General features: G+C 49.0%; 1 protein-coding gene across 1 annotated transcript; it reads left to right on the top strand.

The window, feature by feature from the left end:
- Positions 1-773: 773 nt before the first annotated feature.
- Positions 774-18,653, top strand: tmpoa (thymopoietin a). Its single transcript, XM_080022043.1, has 6 exons — positions 774-1,359; positions 10,393-10,510; positions 10,933-11,082; positions 11,802-11,965; positions 17,052-17,152; positions 17,491-18,653. The coding sequence occupies exons 1-6, from the start codon at positions 1,120-1,122 to the stop codon at positions 17,915-17,917; spliced, it is 1,200 nt and encodes a 399-aa protein (XP_079878169.1). The 5' UTR covers positions 774-1,119; the 3' UTR covers positions 17,918-18,653.
- The last annotated feature ends 2,769 nt before the right edge of the window (positions 18,654-21,422 follow it).

The following is a 21,422-nucleotide window of genomic DNA, read 5'->3' as shown; positions in this document are numbered from 1 at the left end:
GTGAGTCACTCGGCAACAAAGATTCGGCTGCTTTTGCTTCGGTTGAATTCTCACCAGAATCAACGGAATTCCGTCTGGAGATTTGATGTAAGCGGGAGGAACGCCGGCTGCGGATCCTCAGAAATATTTTAGCCTTATTCCCTCAAGTGATTTATTTTGACAGACAAATGCAGTGTGAGCGACAACAATTCCGAACGCTTGGACCAAAATGATTCATTAATTATCACAGCGGGAATTTGAAAGTATAAACCAGTCACATTCAATGTCAATTATGGCCAAGTGCCGTGTTTTCCTCAGGCTTTAATTGTATTTAATATCCTGTACATAGTATTGCATGTTGTATATTCGTATATCTTTATATATCTTACTATTTCTGTGTTGTATTTATTTTTGGGCAATTTATATATATTTATTATAATTGTATTTGTATTTGTTGTTATTTTCACTTACATTTTCTATTCCATTTTTATCTCATTACCATTTTCATCCTCCATTTTTTCGTACAGGTCAGCTTGAAGCAAATAATATCTATGTAAATACAGATGCATAGAGCCAGAACAAATCCCCGTCATATGTCGACGGAGGGGATTGTGATCGGGGACCCGCTCCCTCTCAGGGTTAGCCCCGCCCCCCCCCGAGTCATTTGTAGAGTTCACCACAAACGGATCGTCCTCGCGTCTCGCCCGGGCTATTTTACGACACCGGTCGAGGGGGCGGAGCCGCCGCTCAAAAAGCAGGAGGAAGGATCGGATCGGACCAGATCGGATCGGCACGGCACGCTACGCTGTAACGGTTTCATTCCACTCAGTCGGTTTAATTTCCGCCCCGAGCGGAGAAACCCGCGGAGGGAAGCGGAGCCACGCGGCGTGAACGGCCCCGCGCGGAGCAGGGCGACCCCCGGACTCGCTCCAGCCCCGCCTCGGAGCGTTTGCTTTGCGGCCGCGATCCGACGAGAGGCGCTGTGGGTTCGGCCATTTGCTCCCCGCCGCCACGGGCCCGTTACAGCAGAAACAACAGCACAACTACACGCCGACCGACCGACGTGTTGTTCCCGAGGCGGCTCGGTTCCTCCGCTCCCCGCCGCCGCCACCGCCACCATCCCGCCGCCGCCCGCCCGCCATGCCGGAGTACCTCGAAGACCCCTCGGTGCTCACCAAAGAGCGGCTAAAGAACGTGCTCCTGGCCCACGACGTGGAGCTCCCGAGCGGCAACCCGACCAAGGACGTGTACGTGCAGCTGTACCTCCAGAAGCTGACCGCGCAGAACCGACGGACCGCCGCCGCCACGCTGGACGCCTTCTCCAGCGACGAGGAGCTCCCGCCGCCCGTGGTGTCCGGCAGGAGCCGCTCCTCCGGCAGGGTGAGTGCCCGCCGAGGAGCTCCTGGTTTCTTGTTTATTTATTTTTTTGTTTTGTTGCTTATGGGAAGACGGAGGTTTGACTGTCTGTCTGTTTATTTATATTTTTTGTTTTTATTAAATTTGAATTGATTACACACACACACACACACACACACACACACACACACACACACACACCTCTGTCTGTGAATGGGTCTTTGTGTCCCGGTCAGGGCTTGCACCGGGTTTGAATTCCTCCATAAAGCTGTTATCGTGGTGGTGCTATATTTTTACGATTGTATTTCTTATGATTTTGTTTCCTACAGGGGTGAAATTATTATAATCATTATTATATTTTGTATGATTTTCCTCCTGGGTGAAGCTTATTATTATTATTATGTTGTTAATTTATAATTTTTCCCCCTGGCGTAAAACTATTATTATTATCATGATTTTTCCTCCGGGGGTAAATTACTATTACGTTATTATTTTATTATTATTTTATGATTTTCCTCCTGAGATGAAACTATTATTTCTATCAATATGATCATGATTTTTCCTCCTGGTGTGAAACTACTATTATTATCATTATTATATTCGTTGTGATTTTCCCCCTGGCGTAGAACTATTATGATCATAATTTTTCCTCCTGGGGTAAATTATTATTACGTTATTATTTTATGATTTTCCTCCTGAGATGAAACTATTATTTCTATCAATATGATCATGATTTTTCCTCCTGGTGTGAAACTACTATTATTATCATTATTATATTTGTTGTGATTTTCCTCCTGGGGTGAAACTCAATCTACAAACACTGAACATTTCATTAGGAACACCTGTAAACCTACTTATTCATGCAACTATCTATCAGCCAAGCTGGGGCAGCAGTGAAATGCTCAAAATCATGCAGATATGGGTCAGCAGCGTTCAGTGTTTTCCAAGGCAGCATGATGGTTGGTGCCAGACGGGCTGGTTTGAGTTTTTCTGTAGCTGCTGAACTCCTGGGATTTTCACGCACAACAGTCTCTAGAGTTTACACAGAACAACGCGACAAAAAAAACCCGCCGGTGAGCGAGTGTTCTGCGGAAGGAAACGCCTCATCGATGAGAGGTCACCGGGGAACGGCCGGATCAGTTGAAGCTGACGGGAAGGCTGCGGTCACTCAGGTGACCACTCTGTACAATGTGGTCGGCGGAAAAAAACCTCCCAAAATGTACAACACGTGGAACCTCGAGGCGGATGGACTACAACTGCAGGACCGCGTCGGGTTCCACTACTGTCGTCCAAGAACTGGATGGGATGAACAGGGGAAGTCCAAGAACGGGATGGTAGCTCAGGCGGTAGAGCTGGTGGTCTAGTGATCTAAAGGTTGCTGGTTGGATCCCAGGCTCCTCCTGCTAGCATGCTGTAGTGTCCTTGAGCAAGACACTTAACCCCTAATTGCTCCTGATGGCTGCGTCTGTCGGTGTTTGAACAATTGTAAGTCGCTTTGGATAAAAGCGTCTGCTAAATGTAATGTAATGGAGGCTGCGGCTGCAGCGGGCAGGGGCCTGTTTTCTTGGCACAGTTTGAGCCCGTTAATGCCAGTCAATCGTGTCTTGAGTGCCACAGCGTATTTGAGTATTTTTGCTGGCCGTGTGCATCCCATCATGACCATCATCTACCACCCGGTAACGGCTCCTTCCAGCATGATGATGCACCGAGTCACAAAGCAAAAGTCGCCTCAAAACCGGTTTCGCGGACGTGGCGACGAGTTGAGTGGCTGTTCAGCTTCCCTCCCAGTCGCCGGATCTGAATCCGACACGGCGCCTCTGGGATGTGCCGCAGCGGGAGATTTCGGCAAATCCACCGGAGCTGCGTTGACGCCGTCACGTCAGCGTGGAGCCGAACCTCAAAGGAATGTTTCCATCGCCCTGCGGAATCCACGGCAAGAATTGGGGCCGTTTTTGAGGGGAAAGGGAGGCCACGCCCAGTGTTGGTATAGAGTCCCCTAATAAGGTGTTCAGTCAGGGTATACGCCTCTCTTTGAATGGTGATGGAGGGGTGAAAGGAACGGATTTTAAGAAACACGGATGACATTTACGTGTATTTATGTTGCTTTGATCTTCTGACCAATCTCCTTTGGTCAGATAGTAGTAAATCGTAGTCTTTATTTTGTGGGTATTTTGGGCTCTCCTTACCTAACAGTTCTCGCCGCCGGCCCTATGGTCTGTGTATGGTAACTCCCGCTCTTAGGTGGGTGCATATTTTAAAGTCCGTACAAGCTGCAGCTCTGAGCGTGACGCAAGAAGTCTGGCAACTTTCCAGGACCCGTCAGAAGTTTTACTTCCTGGCGCGCGGGCACGCAGCTACACCAGAGGGAAGTTTTATTGTCAGTATGATTATCAGTTTATTAATATTTTAACAACGGGTGAGCGCCGCTCATCTGTTGCTTATCAGCCCTGAACTAAGTAGGTCAAATTTTCACTCGTCGATTTTCATTTGTGATCACTTTTCATTGCGGTCTCTTTGTTTGAACTTTTCTTGGAGTTACAACCAACAAACACACCTGCTTCCTGGGATTGCACACGCTCGTTGCACACAAGTTTGTTTGGTCCTTTTACAGCCATTTTATCTGGGAATTACAGGGCATTTGGGCGACGCCCCTCCTTCCCCTGGGAATAACACCCAACGTCAGACTGTGTCAATAGCCGCGGCGTGGTTTCCGATGACCCGGCAGAACTGGTCTTTATTAGGTTTTTCAGCCGGTTGATAAAACGTCTGGGGTCGGCGAACCGCCACCAGCATCTCGGTTTTCGGCGCATCCGCGTCATGGTTTAATTCATGTCTCCACGTTATCTGATCAATTCACCATCCCCCGTGGGGTTGGGGGGGGGGGGTACCTTAGATTGAGTGATTTGATTTGGTGTCACAGGTGAAATAATTCCATCACTTCTGTGAGCTGGGTGTGTCACCCCCCACCCCCCCTACAGGGTTACTGATAAAGCTTGAAACTTCAAAACTACTTTACATGATAAGGAAATGCCAACTTAGGGTTTCTCAGCGGCTGCCATTGGCTTGTTGTAGGTGGAGGGTGTGGACCTTCATCTGTGATTTTCAGGAGCCATGATGGTTTGCACAGGACTTATACATACATTGATTTTCAGATTTGTTTCCTTCTGCCCTTGGGTTTTGTACAGTGCCCTTTATTTGTGAATTCCATTATTACGATTTTATTTCTTTATTTTTTAAGTTTGGGTTTTGTAACCTCGCTAGAATTGTTTAAGTGTGAGGGGGCGATGGCTTCCATTGTACTGTTGATCGCTTAGATGATAAATCTGTCAATATCTTCAGGCAACGACTTGAGCGGAGCTGGTTTCTCTACAGGTTTAACAAACAACTTCAAGAACAAGTTTTTGTTGTGTTTTGTTTTTTTCTGCAGTAGAAGTTCATGCAAGCATCCAGATGGATGTCTGATGTATCTGAGGCCAATCCATGACTGTAAATAAATAAAACCTGGGGAGAAAATGACAATAGATGAAAGCTTTGTGCTGACCAGGAAAGGGGGTTTAAAGGAGCATCACTGGGTACTGGTGGATTTCATGCATAAACGATCAAATACAAAACAAGTCTTCATATCAGTATCAGACATTAAAGCGACCACAACCAGCCTGTGTGTAGTAGCAGATCAGTTTTCATAGTCATAAAATTAGAATGATAATTAATGGTATTGGCACAAAAAATAATAATACAGGCCGATAAATAGATGGATGAAAATTCAATTGAAGTCCAGGACTATCAAGCACCAGATCCCTTTGTCCTTTTGTGTCCCCTGCATCTTTGAGCTGGGCACAGACCTGAAGAATTAAGGACAAGCGGCTTGGACAACAACAAGAAGCAGCTTCTGGGATATATCTCAGTTCTTTCTGCTAGAGGTTTCGTGAAAAGGCATCTGCAAAAACTGTCTGAAACCGGGTCCCTTTCTGTGGTGTGCGGTGCAGGTTCATCGTTGTGGAGACGACCAGGTTGACATTCCGGTGCGGTCGTCGCTGTTATCCTACAGGGTTGGGTCTCCTTTTATTGAGGAAATACTTTCTGGGGAATAGGAATGTGTGCTCAGACTGTGTGTGGGGGGGGTGGACACAACTCACACATATAATTTGTATTGAATGGTACTCTGGTGTGTGTCTGTTTTTTGGGGGGGTTGTTTTGTGTGTGTGAAACCAGATACCCAACCACGTCTCCTTGATCACAGGCCTCTTCTGATAAAGACACTTGGTCACTCAACACAAACCTGCATTTTTTGCATTCTTCACATAGTGAACAGGCTTCCACCCCCTCCAGTCAGAGAAGCTCTAAAGTTCAGGCCTAAAAGTCTGTCTATCTCCCTTCATGCTGAAGGACCGTAGCAGTGTAACGTTGACCTCTGGCTGCTTCCAGGGAGGATCTGTATGTGCAGTGGTGCTCAGTGAACGCTTTGGATGCTGGCTGACCATTTATTTATTTTATTTATTTATCTAAATGCGGTTCACGCAGCGATTCATCTTGAGAGTTGTTCAAAAGCACTCGTACATGCAGGATGCGAGGCGTAGGTAGTTCACCGTTGTGAAGACCACACCGATGTCAACTTTTTCTAAAATTGTCCCTACCCTAATTCAAGACAAATAAATAGACGTATGAATGTCATGCTTGAGCTTGACTCTCCCTTTTTTTGGGGGGGGGATTTCCTACATGGCTCATCCATTTGGAAAGCAGGAGAGATATGGTTTAGTATGGTAATGGAGCGATTGCTGTGAAAGTAAATTCCCGCCTGTTTTTCTGCGAGGGCTACGCCCGGGGAGCCTCGCCAGTGCAAGTTCTCACCTTTTGGAAAATGAACGGCAGCGCCAGGGGCGCTCAGTATGGTAGGACGATAACCTCTAGAGCGCTCACGGACAAACTGTAACTCTGGAAAATATGGTTAAAAAGTGGAGAACTTGAAATGACTATGGTTCTTCCAAATCCTGGAGCTTTCTGCTCCTTCATCCATGTTAAGATTTTTATTTTTTTTATTTTGGTTTCTGCCAAGTCTCAAGGTGCTGTGAAATTTGGTGTGGTCGGTGTTTAGAACTCAGCGGTTGTGGAGGATGCCCCAAAAGCAGTGCACTGGTGCCAAGTCCCGACAGCATGTTGTGGTTAACCACACAAGTCATCGCTCCTGCAGAGAACGGGTCGTCGTTCCCATTCAACCCCCCCCCCCCCCCCCCCCCCAAAAAAATTAAGCGGCGGGGCGGGGCCCGCTCTGTTTACCTCACCCAGGCGACGCTCCCAGTCAGTTGTAGCCGTGAACGATTCCATGCAGTCACGGCACGAATTTGTACGAGGGCATGTGGTGAAACAGGCCCTTGTGAACATAATTCCATCCATATTGTTCAACAGCACCGGCCCGCTCGCTTGTTTGATAATTGAATTGACGTGAAGTTGGCGCAGGGCCCAGTCATGAAGTCAAGCTCCAGTTATGCCCTTTTTGAGACCATGGGTGCGGCTTTCGGGATAGTGAGAGATCCCCCCCCCCCCCCCCCCCCCCGCGCTTTTCCAGCTTTCGTTCCCGTCTTGGAATGCTGTGATTATGCAACGGCCTGGCTGGTGTCCAGACTGAACCTCACGAGGGCCCAGTGTGAGCTGGGAGCACAGGAAGTGGAGGCTGCCGTCCATCTGCTTCTCCTTTCAGACTCTCCGTCCCGCGTACGGCTCGGAGTTGGGGGGGGGGGTGTATTTAGGGAAGCAGAGCGAACAGTGTCGGTTATGGCGCGCCGATAAAGCTGGCACCGCGTGCCGATAAAGCTTTGTTGCCGTTTGTGTTGGCCAGAGAATGTGGGAATGCCGTGTCTTTGCGCTCGCTCCACCGGCATTTGCTCAGATCACATATTCAGCTGTTTACCGCACGTTTCTGCCTCAGAAGAAGAAGAATCTTTGATTGTCACGCAACACGTCGCGCTACAACACATGCACACACATGCTTTGGGAGGTGGCTGGTGAAATTTGGCCTCTGCATTTAACCCATCCTGGCTTGTCCTTCCAGGCAGCCAGGAGCAGTGGGCAGCATTCGTGGACGCGTCCGGGGACGAGTGTCCATCGCTGGTCAGACCATGATGTGTGCATGTTTTTGAGGGGGGTCCTTACTGACGTGAGGTGGAGGAAACCCCATGTGAGCACGGGGAGAACATGCAAACTCCACACAGGCTCCTATTTGGGAGATAACCCGCTGGAGCACGGTGCCAACAGCGCCCCGGGCGAGAATCAAACTCAGGACCTTCTTGCTGTGAGGCAAGTGCCACTCAACGCAAAGACGCGACGCACTTTCCTCCCATACGTTCCCTGCCAGACGCCGCCCAGACGCAGTTATCTCCCAAATAGGAGCCTTTCTGTGTGGAGTTTGCATGTTCTCCCCGTGCTCACATGGGGTTTCCTCCACCTCACGTCAGTAAGGACCCCCCTCAAAAACATGCACCCATCATGGTCTGACCAGCGATGGACACTTATCACCTGGTCCCCGGGCGCGTCCACGTATGCTGGTCCTGGCTGTGGCCCTGGAGGAAGGACAAGCCAGGATGGTTAAATGCAGAGGAACCATTTCACCGGCCACCATCAAAAGCGTGTGTGTGTGTGTTGTGTGTTGTGTGTGTGTGTGTGTGTGTTGTGTGACAAATAAAGACTGTTTCTTCTTCTTCTTCTCAGTAGTGGACGAGCGTCTTTTGGGCTCCGCGCCGCACAGCCCCGTCTGCAGGCGGCCGCCGCTTCAAACGCGGTGTAATTTCCTGGCGGCTGCTCTGCGAGGGGGTGAGCACGCCCGGTTGTTTACTCTCTGTGACGGAGTCGTGAGCGCCGTGGGGCCTTCTCACGAGAGCGCCGTCAAAACATGTCCCAGATGAATCATTACAATATTTAGAGAATGTGAAATAATTACACCACGTCTACTACATTGGTTTAGTTGTTTTTAACTATGACATTCGTTACGGTGTTCCGGTAATAGATGTTTTGAGAAGAAAAGCACAGAAAACAACACCAAAATAATATAATGGTTAAACAACCTAGCGGGCCATATAGTAGGGCATTGTGTATTTTAATATTGAAATGAATTATTTCACATCCTCTGTGAATGTATCGATTTATTTCGTAGTTTTTTTTTTTTACTGGTTTCATGAGACCTGCGGCGTGTTTTTGATTTTCTCCCCCTGTCCGAGCAGAAACAAAAGTGTCGTGTTCCTCAGGCAAATGGCTCCCATTTAAGGGATAAAGATAGACGTGCAGTGATGCACATCTCGCGTGCGCTTCAACATACTTGTATGTCGTGCGAGACGCTAGCTTTTCCCCCGACTTGGTTCCGACCCCTCAAGTCTGCCATTGAGGCCTGTTTCACCCGGCGACTGCGACGCCAGTGCGTCCGCCTGCGACACAAGCGACCCGGTGAACAGGTTCGTTGTGTGACGCCGGGGCCGCCGACAGTTGTGTAAACACTGCTCTCTCATAGAAATGAATGAACACTGCTGAGGCTCACAAAAAGAGTAGCTGGCGGTCAAACGCTCGGCGGCGCGGACCTCAGGGCGCAATGCCACTCGCTGTGTTTTTGTCCTTGGCCGCAGTGCGTTTGTTGCTTGTTAGTAGTTGAAACCGAGCGTTATTTATCCAAAATGCAACGTATCACAACTTGCTTTCACAGCGTTTTAGGACCCTGTACACGTGCGCTCGGGCAAAGCGCCTGTGTTGGTTGGCCGAAATCTGGCCATTTTGGGCTTCCATAGGTCGAGCTGTTCGTGTTCCTGCTGATTAGAAGTATTTCCTTATTTTTATTTATTTTTTATTAAAGAATGCTGCGTTCATGAGCAACGCAGCATTTAACAGGGAAATGTTTGTTGTTCATTACGAGCGCAATCCATGAAGAATGAGGTTTTTTGGAATTGCAGCCCTTGTTTCAAAGTTTATCATTTTGATTTTCTAGATCACGTTGAACTAGAGCGACTAAAATGGGAAGTGGGGGGCGGGTCACGCTGATGACGGCCTCTTCATTTTTGCCTCCTTTCGCTGGCCGACCTCATTCAGGCAGCCTCAGCATTTCAAAAGAGCTGTTGGTGGCGCAAACCAACCGGCTGAAAATGAGTTGGTAATGAAGGCTTCAAGTCCAGCAGACAGCCGGAATGCGCTGCTTATGGGAACATTTTAAATATTTTGCCTCGACTCACGGGGGTTTAAGTTGATGGCCGTCTTTTATCAAGCCTCAGAACAAATACTACACTGTCTTTTTTTTTTTTTTTTTTTTAATTTAAAGCGGTCGCTACATCATCAAGGTGTGTCCCCGGGATGTCATTATCATGTTTTAAATCTTGACTGGGTGTCTGGCTCTGCCGGTCCTGGAAAGTGGTCAAAAAATGTCTAAGGTTTTGATTTATAAGGTCCTTAATTTCAACAAACTTTGAAATCAAAATGTTTCGCGTTTCAAATCGGGTCTCTTTTTGTCAAAATGGTGTCCGTCAACATGATGTTACAAAACCAAGTCTACCTTTGAACCGATCAGTACTTGAGACGATTTGTCAAAGTTGTTTAAATTTGACTTTTTTAAAAGTTTTTTCGAGTTTTGCATTTAACTCTCTGGTACCTGGCACCCTGCTGTGCAAATAATTGCAAGAATTAGTTTTATACTATGTTTTTATTGTTCAATTTATCCCACTATAAATGGCGTAAAATATGTAATATGCATCTACCTATTTCAGAATAGCCCTTCGTTGGCATTGAACATTGGTAAATGATAATTCTGGTAGAATTTTAAATTTGCCTCAACCCAACTTGTGGGAATGCACCTATTCCCATTCTATTTATGACATTTCTTAACATTGGTCCGAAATTCCCCTTAAATCAGAAGGGAAACGTATGGTTCTGGAATTTAACGATTTTACAAAAACATTGATCTCTTATCTCTCCAATAATTGCCATCGGGGGACCATGTAATCATTTTGTCCGCTGCCTTGTTCCGTTATACAGTTTGACCCCTACAGTCCCGGTCAGGCTGACCCGTTCCGTGTGTCCCCCCCCACACAGAAAGCCACCAGGAAAACAGATAAGGCCCCTCCAGAGGACCTGGACGTGTCTGAGCTGACCGATGACGGCCTGAAGGACGAGCTCCTCAAGTACGGCGTCAGCGCGGGCCCTATTGTGGGTGAGTCCACGCGGTAACACCGGAGTTGTACTCCACCTTCCTTTGTGCCCGACCGAGGAAGATGCACTTCAAAACAAAAAAACACCCAAAGACTTTGAGCCATGAAGTGGATCTGCTATAGATCCACTGTAGAGCGTCCATGAAGACGCACCAAGACGCTTCACACTCGTGGAGTGGTGTGTCACTCGGGTGACGCAATCTGCTTGTGGCGTTGACCTGGTGGAGGGTCGGTACGCAATGTTGGTGTCTGGAGACGTGTGGGGAACTGTCATAGCTGGGGGCCCACCGAAATCACAGTAAATGTTTGTGCAATTGGATTTCACGGCTTAAAAAAAAAACACACCAACCTTGTGAAATATGTAGAATTCTCACTGCGATGACATTGGTACGGTTTATTTGAACACAACTCTGTCGACCCCCAGCCTCCACCCGCAGCGTCTATGAGAAGAAGCTGCAGAAGCTGGTGGACCAGGGCCCCCCGCAGTCTCTGGTGGCCCAGGCGGTGCTGGCGGAAGTGGAGGTCAACCACAACGGAAATGCAGACTCGGACCACTACAGCGACAAGGAGGAAGGTGAGCGCCACAACCGTGGTTCTTAAATCCAATCTAAAATCTTTTATCATTGTGAACACGCCACCTCCACTCCAAAAGGCGGATCCCTCCCCGGTTGTCCCGTCGCCGCCGACGCAGGCTCTGCTGCGACCTGTCGCCCGTCTGGTTGCGCGACGGGCGCCAGTGTGCGTGTTGGTGTTGTGCTGGCCGTGCATTCCTTTGTTGCGTGATTACCTTGTAGGGATTAACGCTGTAATCACCGCCTTGTGCTCACTGTTACTTCAGCGCTGTATCCACCGCGTTGCCGCCACGTTGCTTTCTATGTATTACTGTGACCTGGTTGGGTGACTTTGTTTTTATGTGCATCGGTGGCGTTTCTCTGTTGCTGTACTGTCACTGGAAATGGATAATTTCCTCTGATTAAATAAGAATGCTATGGGGCGGTGTGATGAAATTGATATGTGTATATTGATATGTGTTCATGCCTATTCACAAATGATGCCTCGATAAAGGAACAAGGCTTCAACTTTGGAGCAATATATTCAGTATTCGGATGTCGCCCTTTCCGATGATGGGAAGCAACGTTATTCTTGGCTCAGTGGCACGGCTGTCAGAATCCCCTAAATATGTGTATAATTGCAAACTAATGATTCTTTGGTTCACCGTCGCTTCATCCCGGGGATGATATTCACTGAGGCCTGACTGAGTGATGCAGAGTTGATTGCACGTCCTATTCGCAGAGGAGACTCCAGCTCCGGAGCCGGCGGCTGAGCCGGAGCCGGAGCCCGTCCCGGAGCCCGTCCCGGAGCCCGTCCCGGAGCCCATCCCGGTGGTAGAGAGGCTGGTGAGGAGCAGAGGGAAGATCCCCGTCACCACCCGGATACGGAGCAGCCAGCACAACCAGGTCAGGCCCCTGTAAAGTTACTGCTCGAATTTCCCGAAATGTTTTTTATTTTATTTTATTTTTTTTTTAATAATCACTCTACATACAAAGTGTGTTGTTGATGATGGACCCAACCATGTGACGTCTGGGATGGGTTCCTGCCAGACAGACGGATGCGTGCAGACGGGTGGATAATCCACACCGGAGGCTTGCAGACGTGGACTTTTTTTCCCGTTTGTTTGCTTTCAAGGTGGGAGACGGCCTGTGTTGGGTGCGTTACCATCAAAGTCGCAGAATTTGCTTCCAAGTAGCTGCACTGGTTTGACGGATTCCCCGCAGCTGCAGTTCATTCCCGTGTGTCCCCGATCAATTCATTCCTGCCGGGGCGAAAAAGGGCGGACCCCGCCACCAACAATGCGACCAGTATATCAGAAGTATATGCAAATACATTGAATGGCCGTTTCCTACCTAGTGCCGGCGATAGGTGGGATGCAGAGATTATACAGAGTATAGAATATTGGCCTTTTTATTTAAACAAAATCCCGCAGAAGGTGTGTTTTGACTCCAAGTTCCCGTTAGTCCTGACTACACTGGCACCTTTAAACAGAAATCCTCACAGAGTTTTTCAGCCAAATATACCAGATCAGAAAGTGCGTAAACTATTAATGATGTTGGATTACGTTTTGTCTCTCGTATTGATCCGTTTTTACGCCGGTAGTGTTCATACGGTCACCAGGACGACCTTGTATTGAAGGTCACGCGAAGTTCAAGGTCTCCATTTGTTTGGGCAACTCTCCTACAGCGACGAGATTAGATGTTTTTTTTTTTTTTTGTTTGTTTTTTTCCCCTCAAATTCAAACGCCGCCGCCGCTGTGGTGGGGATCGAGCGGTTCAACTTGTAGGAGGATCCGATACCGTGGGACTCCAGCCAGCTGGTGTCTATTAACTCCCCCACCCCACCCCAACCGACACGAGGGCTGGAAGTTTCTTTTGATTGGCCGTGGACGTGTCACACCCGGCTCAGAGTGACGCCCCCGCTCCGACTCAAAGCACATGATGGGGATTAGGTCTCGGCGGCGGTGGTTTTTTTTTTTTTAATGTGTGTGTTTTGGAGCTGGATTCCGACTCCTTCCCACTCTCCCTTTTTTCTGCTCGGCTTTCTCCGTCTTGTCCGGCCCCCTTCCCCCAACACACACACACACACACACACACACACACACACACACACACACTCTCCACGCCCCCCGTTTCATACCACGCCACACTGTCTTCTTCCTCTTTTTTTTTTTTTGTTTTTTGGGGTGTTGGCAATACTTCTCAGTCCATATAACTATTCCTGTTATTCCGCTTGTATGAAAAAAACCTTTTGCACGGCGCGGGAAAAATAATCAAGTTTTGACTGTTCTTCTGGTTTTATCGGATCGCGTCCCAATAGAGATTGGTACCAACAAGCTGTTTGTCATTTTGGGAAGACATCACTTTCTTTGTGACACGACCACAAGGTGCTTCCCCGGGTAAATAGTTTAGCCACAAATGTGTTCGTTAGTTTCCCTCTGACCGTGTGAATGGGAGGTGCGCCCCCTGCTGTTGGAGGGATGTGCACGTACCTGTTGAGCAGAGCCTTCTGGGGGGAGTCAAAGGAGTTTGAGGATTGTCGTCCTTGTTTCCCCCCACGCGCGCATCTGCGTGTGTCCCCTGCCTCGGTGCCCTGTGCGCTCGCACTTGATTGTCACACTCGTGAGCGCTGGGAGTGTGTACACGCTCCACGTGAGCGCCGGTGGAATTTTGAAGGGGGGGGTGGGGAAAGGAAAAAAAAAAAAAACAGCCTTCTAACAATCAGTCAACACGGTGACAGTGATAAAATCCCTCGCATAAGGGGAGGAAAACAAATTGATGTTTAAAATAATATTGAGCTTTAAAAAAAAAAAATCTCTGCAGTGAATTTAGAAAATTACTGACTAGTGGAAAATGGTGTGTGTGTGTGTTTTTTCTCTGTGTGTGTGTGTGTGTTTTTTCTGTGTGTGTGTGTTTGAGGCGGTTGAGGAAGAGGTTCTGATCCGACACGTAACGCCCAGGTCCAGGAGGTCGTCCCAGAGAGTGGAACACATTCTCCCCTCTTCATTTGAGCCTGTAAAACAACAAACCCAAAGTGTGTGTGTGTGTGTGTGTGTGTGTGTGTGTGTGTGTGTGTGTGTGTGTGTGTGTGTGTGTGTGTGTGTGTGTGTGTGTGTGTGTGTGTGTGTGTGTGTGTGTGTGTGTGATCGATCCACTCCACAGGTGTGTTTTTATCACCTCCATCGTTGAATATTTTTGCTGTTTTCCACTTTTTCGAAGACGGTTGGTTTATTGTATCGGATCTGGGTTCACATTTGGTGATTTTTATTTTTATTTTTTCAAGATGGACGGTGGTTCAGAAGGCTGCTCTAGCTGCGCACGTAGTTGTGTTTTGGTGTGTTTGCACAGGGGAGGACTTTGGCGATGCAGGACTCTTCTGTCGGCCAGCGGACTTTTTAACATATCCGCAGAAATTCAGGACCCAATTTTATTATTGTTATTAGTTTGACCCAAAGATGTTGACATCTGCAATCACGATGAGCATAACCGATACATAAAGAACAATTCTGGACCCCACATTGAATCCCTAACTATGTAAATATACGCGGCGACGTGAATTCGCCGCAACGGAAGAGCGTCAAGCATCTCCCATAATATACAGCTTAGACGTTGGCGTCACGCGTGATCCTCTCAGTCCGCTGGCCGGCGGAGCAGCCGCGCCGCCTCCAGTCACATAGGTCCTACATGGTTGGGGTTTGTTTTTGACTCCACCAGGATCAGCCCGTTCCCTGCACTCCCAAGCACCAGACGCAGGTCAGTCAAGTGAAGCGGCTCCCGTCGCTCCCTCGGAGGCGGACGTCCCTGCTTTTCCCTTCTCGTCCCGCCCTCCATCTTTGTTCTCCGTATTTACACCCAAGTCTTAGCTTCCTTTCCTGAAAATATCTTCAAGTTTCATGATGTTCTGCTCGGTCCGGTCCACACCCTTTTATTCTTCCCCCGCCCTCTCCCCTCTCCCTCCCTCTCTGCCTTTGCGTGCCGGCCTCCCGTCAGACGGAGCCCGGCCCTGTCGCGTGTTTCCTTTTAAAAGTTGAGGACCTCTCCTCTTGCCCCACCTCAGTTCCTTTCACGTCGGTGCGTCTTGGACGGAGACGAACTTGAACAGATTGGCGCGTCGCCTTTCAGTGGGAAGTTCCCAGGGTGTTGGGAACTTCGTTGCGCACGGCGGTGGTTTTTATTTTTATTTTATTTTTTTTATTTTTTATCTTCCACGAATGCCTCGCACACCCCTGCGATGCGGTTTGTGCTTCCTCCCGGTTCGCGCCGCCGTCCCCGCTGTGCTCCCCCGTGGCGAGGGGAGCCGTGGGTGCCGGCGCACGTCGGGCTCACGCACCTCCGTCCCCCAGGGATCGGCCGCAGCAGCCGCCTCCCCCGCCGTGAGGAGGAGCTGCGTGGCCGTCAAACCCAAGTGCTCTCCGGCGAAGACCCCCGCCGGCGGCCCCACCGGGGCCCGGCGTCCTCCCCGAAGCCCCCGCCGCAAGGTCCGCCATCCTGTCCTAGGGATCTTGGCGCCCTCAAACCATTTATTATTATTATTTTTTTTTTAGCAGAATACTGTGTTTTTGGGGGTTTTTGTGCCGATGTTTCACATCTTTTTGGTTTTATTTTCTAACCCCTAGCTCCATGATGGAAATAGTCATTATTTTGCCAAAATGACCAAAGATGCCACTGAAGGCCAGGCTGCTGTGCTCAACACCACACTGCTTCAGGTTAGGATTGGATGTCTGACCCCACCTCGTGTGACCGTCCTTAATGTAGAAGGGAGTTCTGCATTAAGGTTTGGTTGGATGTGGCCGTGCTCTGCTGGATTCCTCAGCCGCCATTGGGAGGCGTGAGCGTTGATCGCGTCGTGTGACTCGAGTCTGAGTGGAATGTGAAACCTTTTGGGGGTTGTTGTTTTTTTTTTGTTTTTTTTTAACTCGTGTCCGTTGTCGACATCCCAGGAGCCGCGGTTCCTACCAGCTGAAGCTCCGGTAGAGCAGCTCATTCCTCAGACGTCAGCCCCCCCGGTGGGTAGTAGATCTACCCTTTTCTCATCGGCGAAATCCTCCGGGTTGATATGTGTTTTTTATTTTTTTTGCTCATTTTGTTGCCCTTAAAGAGGCTTCCTGCCGAGCCGAGTCCACGGAAGGGCGCGCCCCCTCCGCCCTCGCCCCAGCCGAGCAGGGTCAACCCCGTCACCTTTAGCCCCATGTGCGACATCTCACCCATCAGGCGCCGCGAGCACCGCTGGTCTGGTCTGGAATCCTCAGCTTGTGGTGCTCCAGTTGGGGTAGGAGGGGGGCGCAATGTCACTTGGCCTTGCTGTGGTTTCACTTGAGCTCCTCAACGGCGAGGTCGCTCTTGGTGTTGATGGTCTCAAAGTCACACGTTTGTCTTCATTTTGGGCATATGGCGGGGAGTGCTGAATGGAGCACTGTGTGTACACAGCTGCACCAGGTTTGTCCAGGAACAGTTGTTTGACAGTTAATCTAACCCCCGTCTCTCACACACACGTGCGCACACGCGCGCAGTCACATGCGTTGTTTCCCGAGGAGGGGGAGGCCGTGCCTACCAACACCCAGCTGAATAAGGGGAAGCAGCAGAAAATCACTCCCTTCCTCTCCAGCCTCGGCCCGGTCAAGAAACACGGTTGTGTAGCCGTTGTCTCCAAGGAGTCGGGGCTCAGAGAGGTATCCCTCCAGTTGCTGGTTCCCTCGTGTGTGTGTGTGTGTGTGTGTGTGTGTGTGTGTGTGTGTGTGTGTGTGTGTGTGTGTGTGTGTGTGTGTGTCACACACTGTGGTTTTGTGGAAAATGTGGTCTGACTTTTTTTTGTTATGAAGCGTTGGGGGGGGGGGGGGGGAGCACTGTGGTGTCAAATATCAGGTCAAGCGCCGTCTGGTGGTGTCAGATGCACTCGCAGGTGACCTCCAAGTGAAATGGTTTTGATGCCGATTTGCTGCCATGTGTCGATTTTTGAATGAATCCTGAACCGTCCTAATTCTTGTGTGTTTAGGTGGAGAAGATAGCGGCCGGTGACCAGACCCCTAGACCCGAGGAGAGGGATGTTCTCAAGGACATGTTCCCCAACGACATCAACAGTCCAACTGGAATCATGTAAACAAGCACACACAACCGCTTCATTAGAGGTTTCATGCCGAGCCGCTTGAGGGGCTTGTCGGGGTGTCGTATGCAAGATGAAATTATATTTATCGCTGTACTTGCATGCATTTAAAGTCTTCTGGTAAAGAATCCCGACTTGCATTACATTCCTTAGTATACATTACAGTGTTTTCCGTACTGTGATTCCTGACCGAAACTTCAGTTTTCAAATACAACTCCCTCGACCCTTTCCTATTGGGAGATGAGATTCGTCAATCTAGACAATAATGCCCCGTCGGCCGGTGGCCGTCCCTCCAGGTCTTCACTGCTGCCTTGTCGCTCTGTTCCCGCAGCGCTTCCTGCCGGAGGCCCATCCGGGGCGCGGCCGGTTGGCCCCTGAAGCCCAGCGACCTGTGGAGCGACGAGACCTTCCTGCGCTCGCCGAAAAGCATCAGCACCACGACGACCACCACCTTCACGGAGAGCCGCCACAGAGCCAGCAACCTCCCCCCTCCCACCCCGTCGTCCTCCTCCTCCTCCTCCTCATCCTCCTCCTCCTCTTCAAGCGCCAGGCTAGCGGCCGCGGCTCCCCCGACGGGCCAGACCAAGGTGGCGCGGCGTAGCTTCTCCATCTGGCTAAAGCTGTTTCTCCTGGCGCTCCTGGCCTCCTTCCTGTTCTTTGTCTACCAAGCCATGGAGGCAGACGCCATCAATCCGTTCGGCGGCTCCGCCACGGAACAGATCGGCAGCGAGGGTGGGCCGCCGGTCACCAGCAAGTAAAGCCGAGGTGGGGGTGTAGGAAGAGGCCAGCCAGCATTGTTTTTCTGGATTTTTATTTTACTTTTTTTTTTTTTTTTTTTTAATTGTTGCCTTTTTCTTGTTTTGGTTTTTTTTTTTAACCATGGGCGCAGTAATGTTATGATCTGTATGTCGTCTCTCTCTGATATTATTATTATTATTTTCTCTTCATGTATAAGTCTGTTCAGCCTGAATACGTCAGTATCGATGTAGCTCCCTGTGTAACGCTGCTCATGGGGCGCTGACTCCCCGTGAGAGCACAGTATGTTTTGGGTTTTTTTTTTCCTCCCCTGGCAATGTGAGGTTATGCGAAGGTCAGCCACTAATCCATGATCGAAAACACACACACACTGTAGCCGGGAGGTAATTATGAGGACCTACTTATTTTCCACATCTTTCATCAATGTGTAACGTGTGGCGTTGTACGCTGGGTTTCATAAGAGTCAGATATTCCCGACGTACACTTATTACCTTGGCGTGCGTCTCTGTTGGAATTACCGGCAGAATCCAGGCGTGAATACGGACGAGGAGAATACCTTTTTGTTTTCATCAGACCATCTTTGTTCATAGGACAGGGAGGATAATGATTTTCCTAGACGTTTCTAAATTTTCCAAATATATTTTACGTTCTTTTTATCTTAAAATAAATGTTGTCCCAGTTTATTCTATGTATTCTTTGCAACAAATGACGGGGTATTTACTCAATAAACATAATTGTATTGTTTCTACGTCTGAAAGAGCATTTCATTTATTTGGAGACAATTTGTATGATAATTGTGCCGGAAAACCGAACTGAACCGGTGAATTTGGGGCTAAATTCGCCTCTCTTATCCATTTCAGATACTTAATCCAAATCGAGTAAATCTTCGGCTAGTTTCCACATGTGACGAGGCGTTAACAGCGTCAGAAATGTGAATTTAAATCCGTGCGCAACGCGTAACTTCAGTCGTGACGAGAGGGAGAGACCTCCGAAGCTGACATTTAAAATTTGTGTGTATATAGCGTTAAATGAAATAAACGGAGCGTATAGGCACTCTTACCAGTCGGTTGTCCTGAATCTGGATTTGCAGTGGAGAATATTTTTTATTTTTATTTTTTATAATGGTACCCACCCTCTATCTGAGCGTTGTGGGGGGGGGGCACCACGTGACCACCGTAGGTTTGCGTACTTGCATCAGATGTAGAGTTAAGGTCCTGGGGAAAGCGCTCGCAATCTCTCCTCCGCGCCGGGTCCAGCTGAAGCGGCGCTGTGGCGGCGGCGCTGTGGCGGCGGCGCGGCGGCGCCCTCCATGAGCTCCATGAAGTCGAGGGAAACTAAAGGAGTTCATTTATCGTCTCACATTTCTGACCCGATCCCCATGATGAATGTAGCCGGATGTTGCGATTGGAGCACATGACGCTCGGTCAAGGGCCAGAGCCCTGCGTCACGGGCGCAAAGGATTTGGTTGAGAAAGCGCGCGCGTTGGAGAGCGTCCCCTATGGGAGGCACGAGGACATCCGGTCGCCACGGAAACGCCATGTCGGGAGGGGGGGGGGGGGTGGTTCCCCGCCGGGCCTCGCTCCCCGGTGGCGACGGCGCGTTGTGACGTCACCCCTCCCAGAGCCGAGGCGCGTGGAGGTTTCGGATCCGTCCCGACAGAGGTGGAAGACGTCGGGCGCGTGCGTGCCTGCAGGTGTTCCCCAGCGGGACGGTCGCTCCGTCATAAAACACTCTACGTGACGTTGTTACGTCACGCCATTCAGCGGAGGCTTTCGTCCGAAGCGACTTCACGAATTTATCACGTAATCGAACCAGCTGCACGTCACAGTCGCAGCTGGACGTCGCAGCTGGACGTCCTCTGGAAACAGGCAGCGCCAGCAGGGCCGGGGGCTTTCTTGTGGTGTAGCTTGTGACGAAGGCATGTGAGGCCGTGTGGACGGGTCAGTGCAAGGGTGCGGCGCCATTGTTCCGACGGCCCGTTATTCCGAAACCCCAAAAGGCCAAAAGAAACGCCCCACTGCGCATGGACGCCACCCCAAAACTTAACCCGACATTTTTCGGACACATTTGCGTTTTCGGAATAATGCGGCGTCAGAACAACGGGCGTCCCCGCTGCAGGTAGGGTCCAGGTGTCGTCTGAAGCGATGGGTCCACATAAAGGGGGGCGGCCCATTGTTGTGACGGTCCATTATTCCGAAACCCCGGATAGTCCGAAAAACGTCGGGTTAGAGATGATTACGTTCAGGGTGTCGTCCATATCCAACGGGGCATTTTTCGGACTCCTCTGGTTTTGGAATAATGGGACGTCGGAACAATGGCGTGGCACGATATAAAGACGCATGTTCAAATTATTTGCGTTTTATCATCGGTAAAGGAGCGGCGTGAGCAGACTGCAGAAATGGAATATAAATATTTACAAGTATGTATTAATTAGTGTACAAGAATGAGCCCTTTCTATCTACATAGGGAGCGGGTACGCTTCCACGGAGGCAGCCATGTTTCCCCGCCTTGCTTCTACAGTAGCCTAGAAAGGACAAACCGCCGACAAACGGGCTCCAGAGAGGGACTTTGGCGGGGGTTTTTTTTGCGAGTTTCACGGCCACCGTAAGCTCTCAATCTGCAACCTCACCGTTAGATGCCACTAAGTGCTATACACTGGTGCGGTTTCATGAATCTTTTTTTTTTAAACATATAAAGAAAAGATACTTAAAGGTGTGTAGAATTTAGTGGCATCTAGCAGTGAGGTTGCAGATCGCAACCAAATGAAGGCCCCTCCGCATTCCGGTGCAACATGGCGGCCTCTGTGGAAGAGACGGCGACCGAAACTCGCAAAAAACGCGAAAGTCCCTCTCGTCAGTGTTCAGTTTGTCCGTTGTGGGCTACTGTAGAAACATGGCGGCCTCCGTGGAAGCGTACCCGCTCCCTATGTAGATAAAAACAGCTCGTTGTAGGGAAACTAAAACACGATTCTTATTTTCATGGCATTCTACACTAAAAACATAGAAATCAATCAATATTATATTCCGTTTCTGCCAAGTCTGTTTTGTAAATTCGACACACTGCACCTTTAATAAATATGATAAATATTTTTTGGAAGAATGTACAAACATAAAGACGCCCTACCGCATTCTTTATTTTTTTAAATAAGCATCTGAATTGATAACCACACATACCAAAAGAAACAGACAGAAAAGAGGACAAAAAAACCCACAAAAACATGTAGGCTATGCTTGGGAACGTTAGAATTATTATTATTATTTTATTATTATTATAATCATTCACATTATCATTATTATCATTGTCATTATTTTTTTTATTAATGTTTTGAACATTATTATTATCATTATTATATTATCATTATTTTAGTTATAATTATTTTAACATATTAATAATAATTATTATTTTATTTGACTTGTTTTTAATAATAAACTTCGATCTTTATTGACAACGCCCCCCAACAGAAGGAGCAGAGAAGCGGGAGGACCCGCCCCCTCGTCGTGACGTCAC

Source organism: Zeus faber (assembly GCF_960531495.2).
Source record: "Zeus faber genome assembly, chromosome: 21".
Classification (NCBI taxonomy): domain Eukaryota; kingdom Metazoa; phylum Chordata; class Actinopteri; order Zeiformes; family Zeidae; genus Zeus; species Zeus faber.
This window is presented reverse-complemented; position numbering and strand designations above follow the sequence as displayed.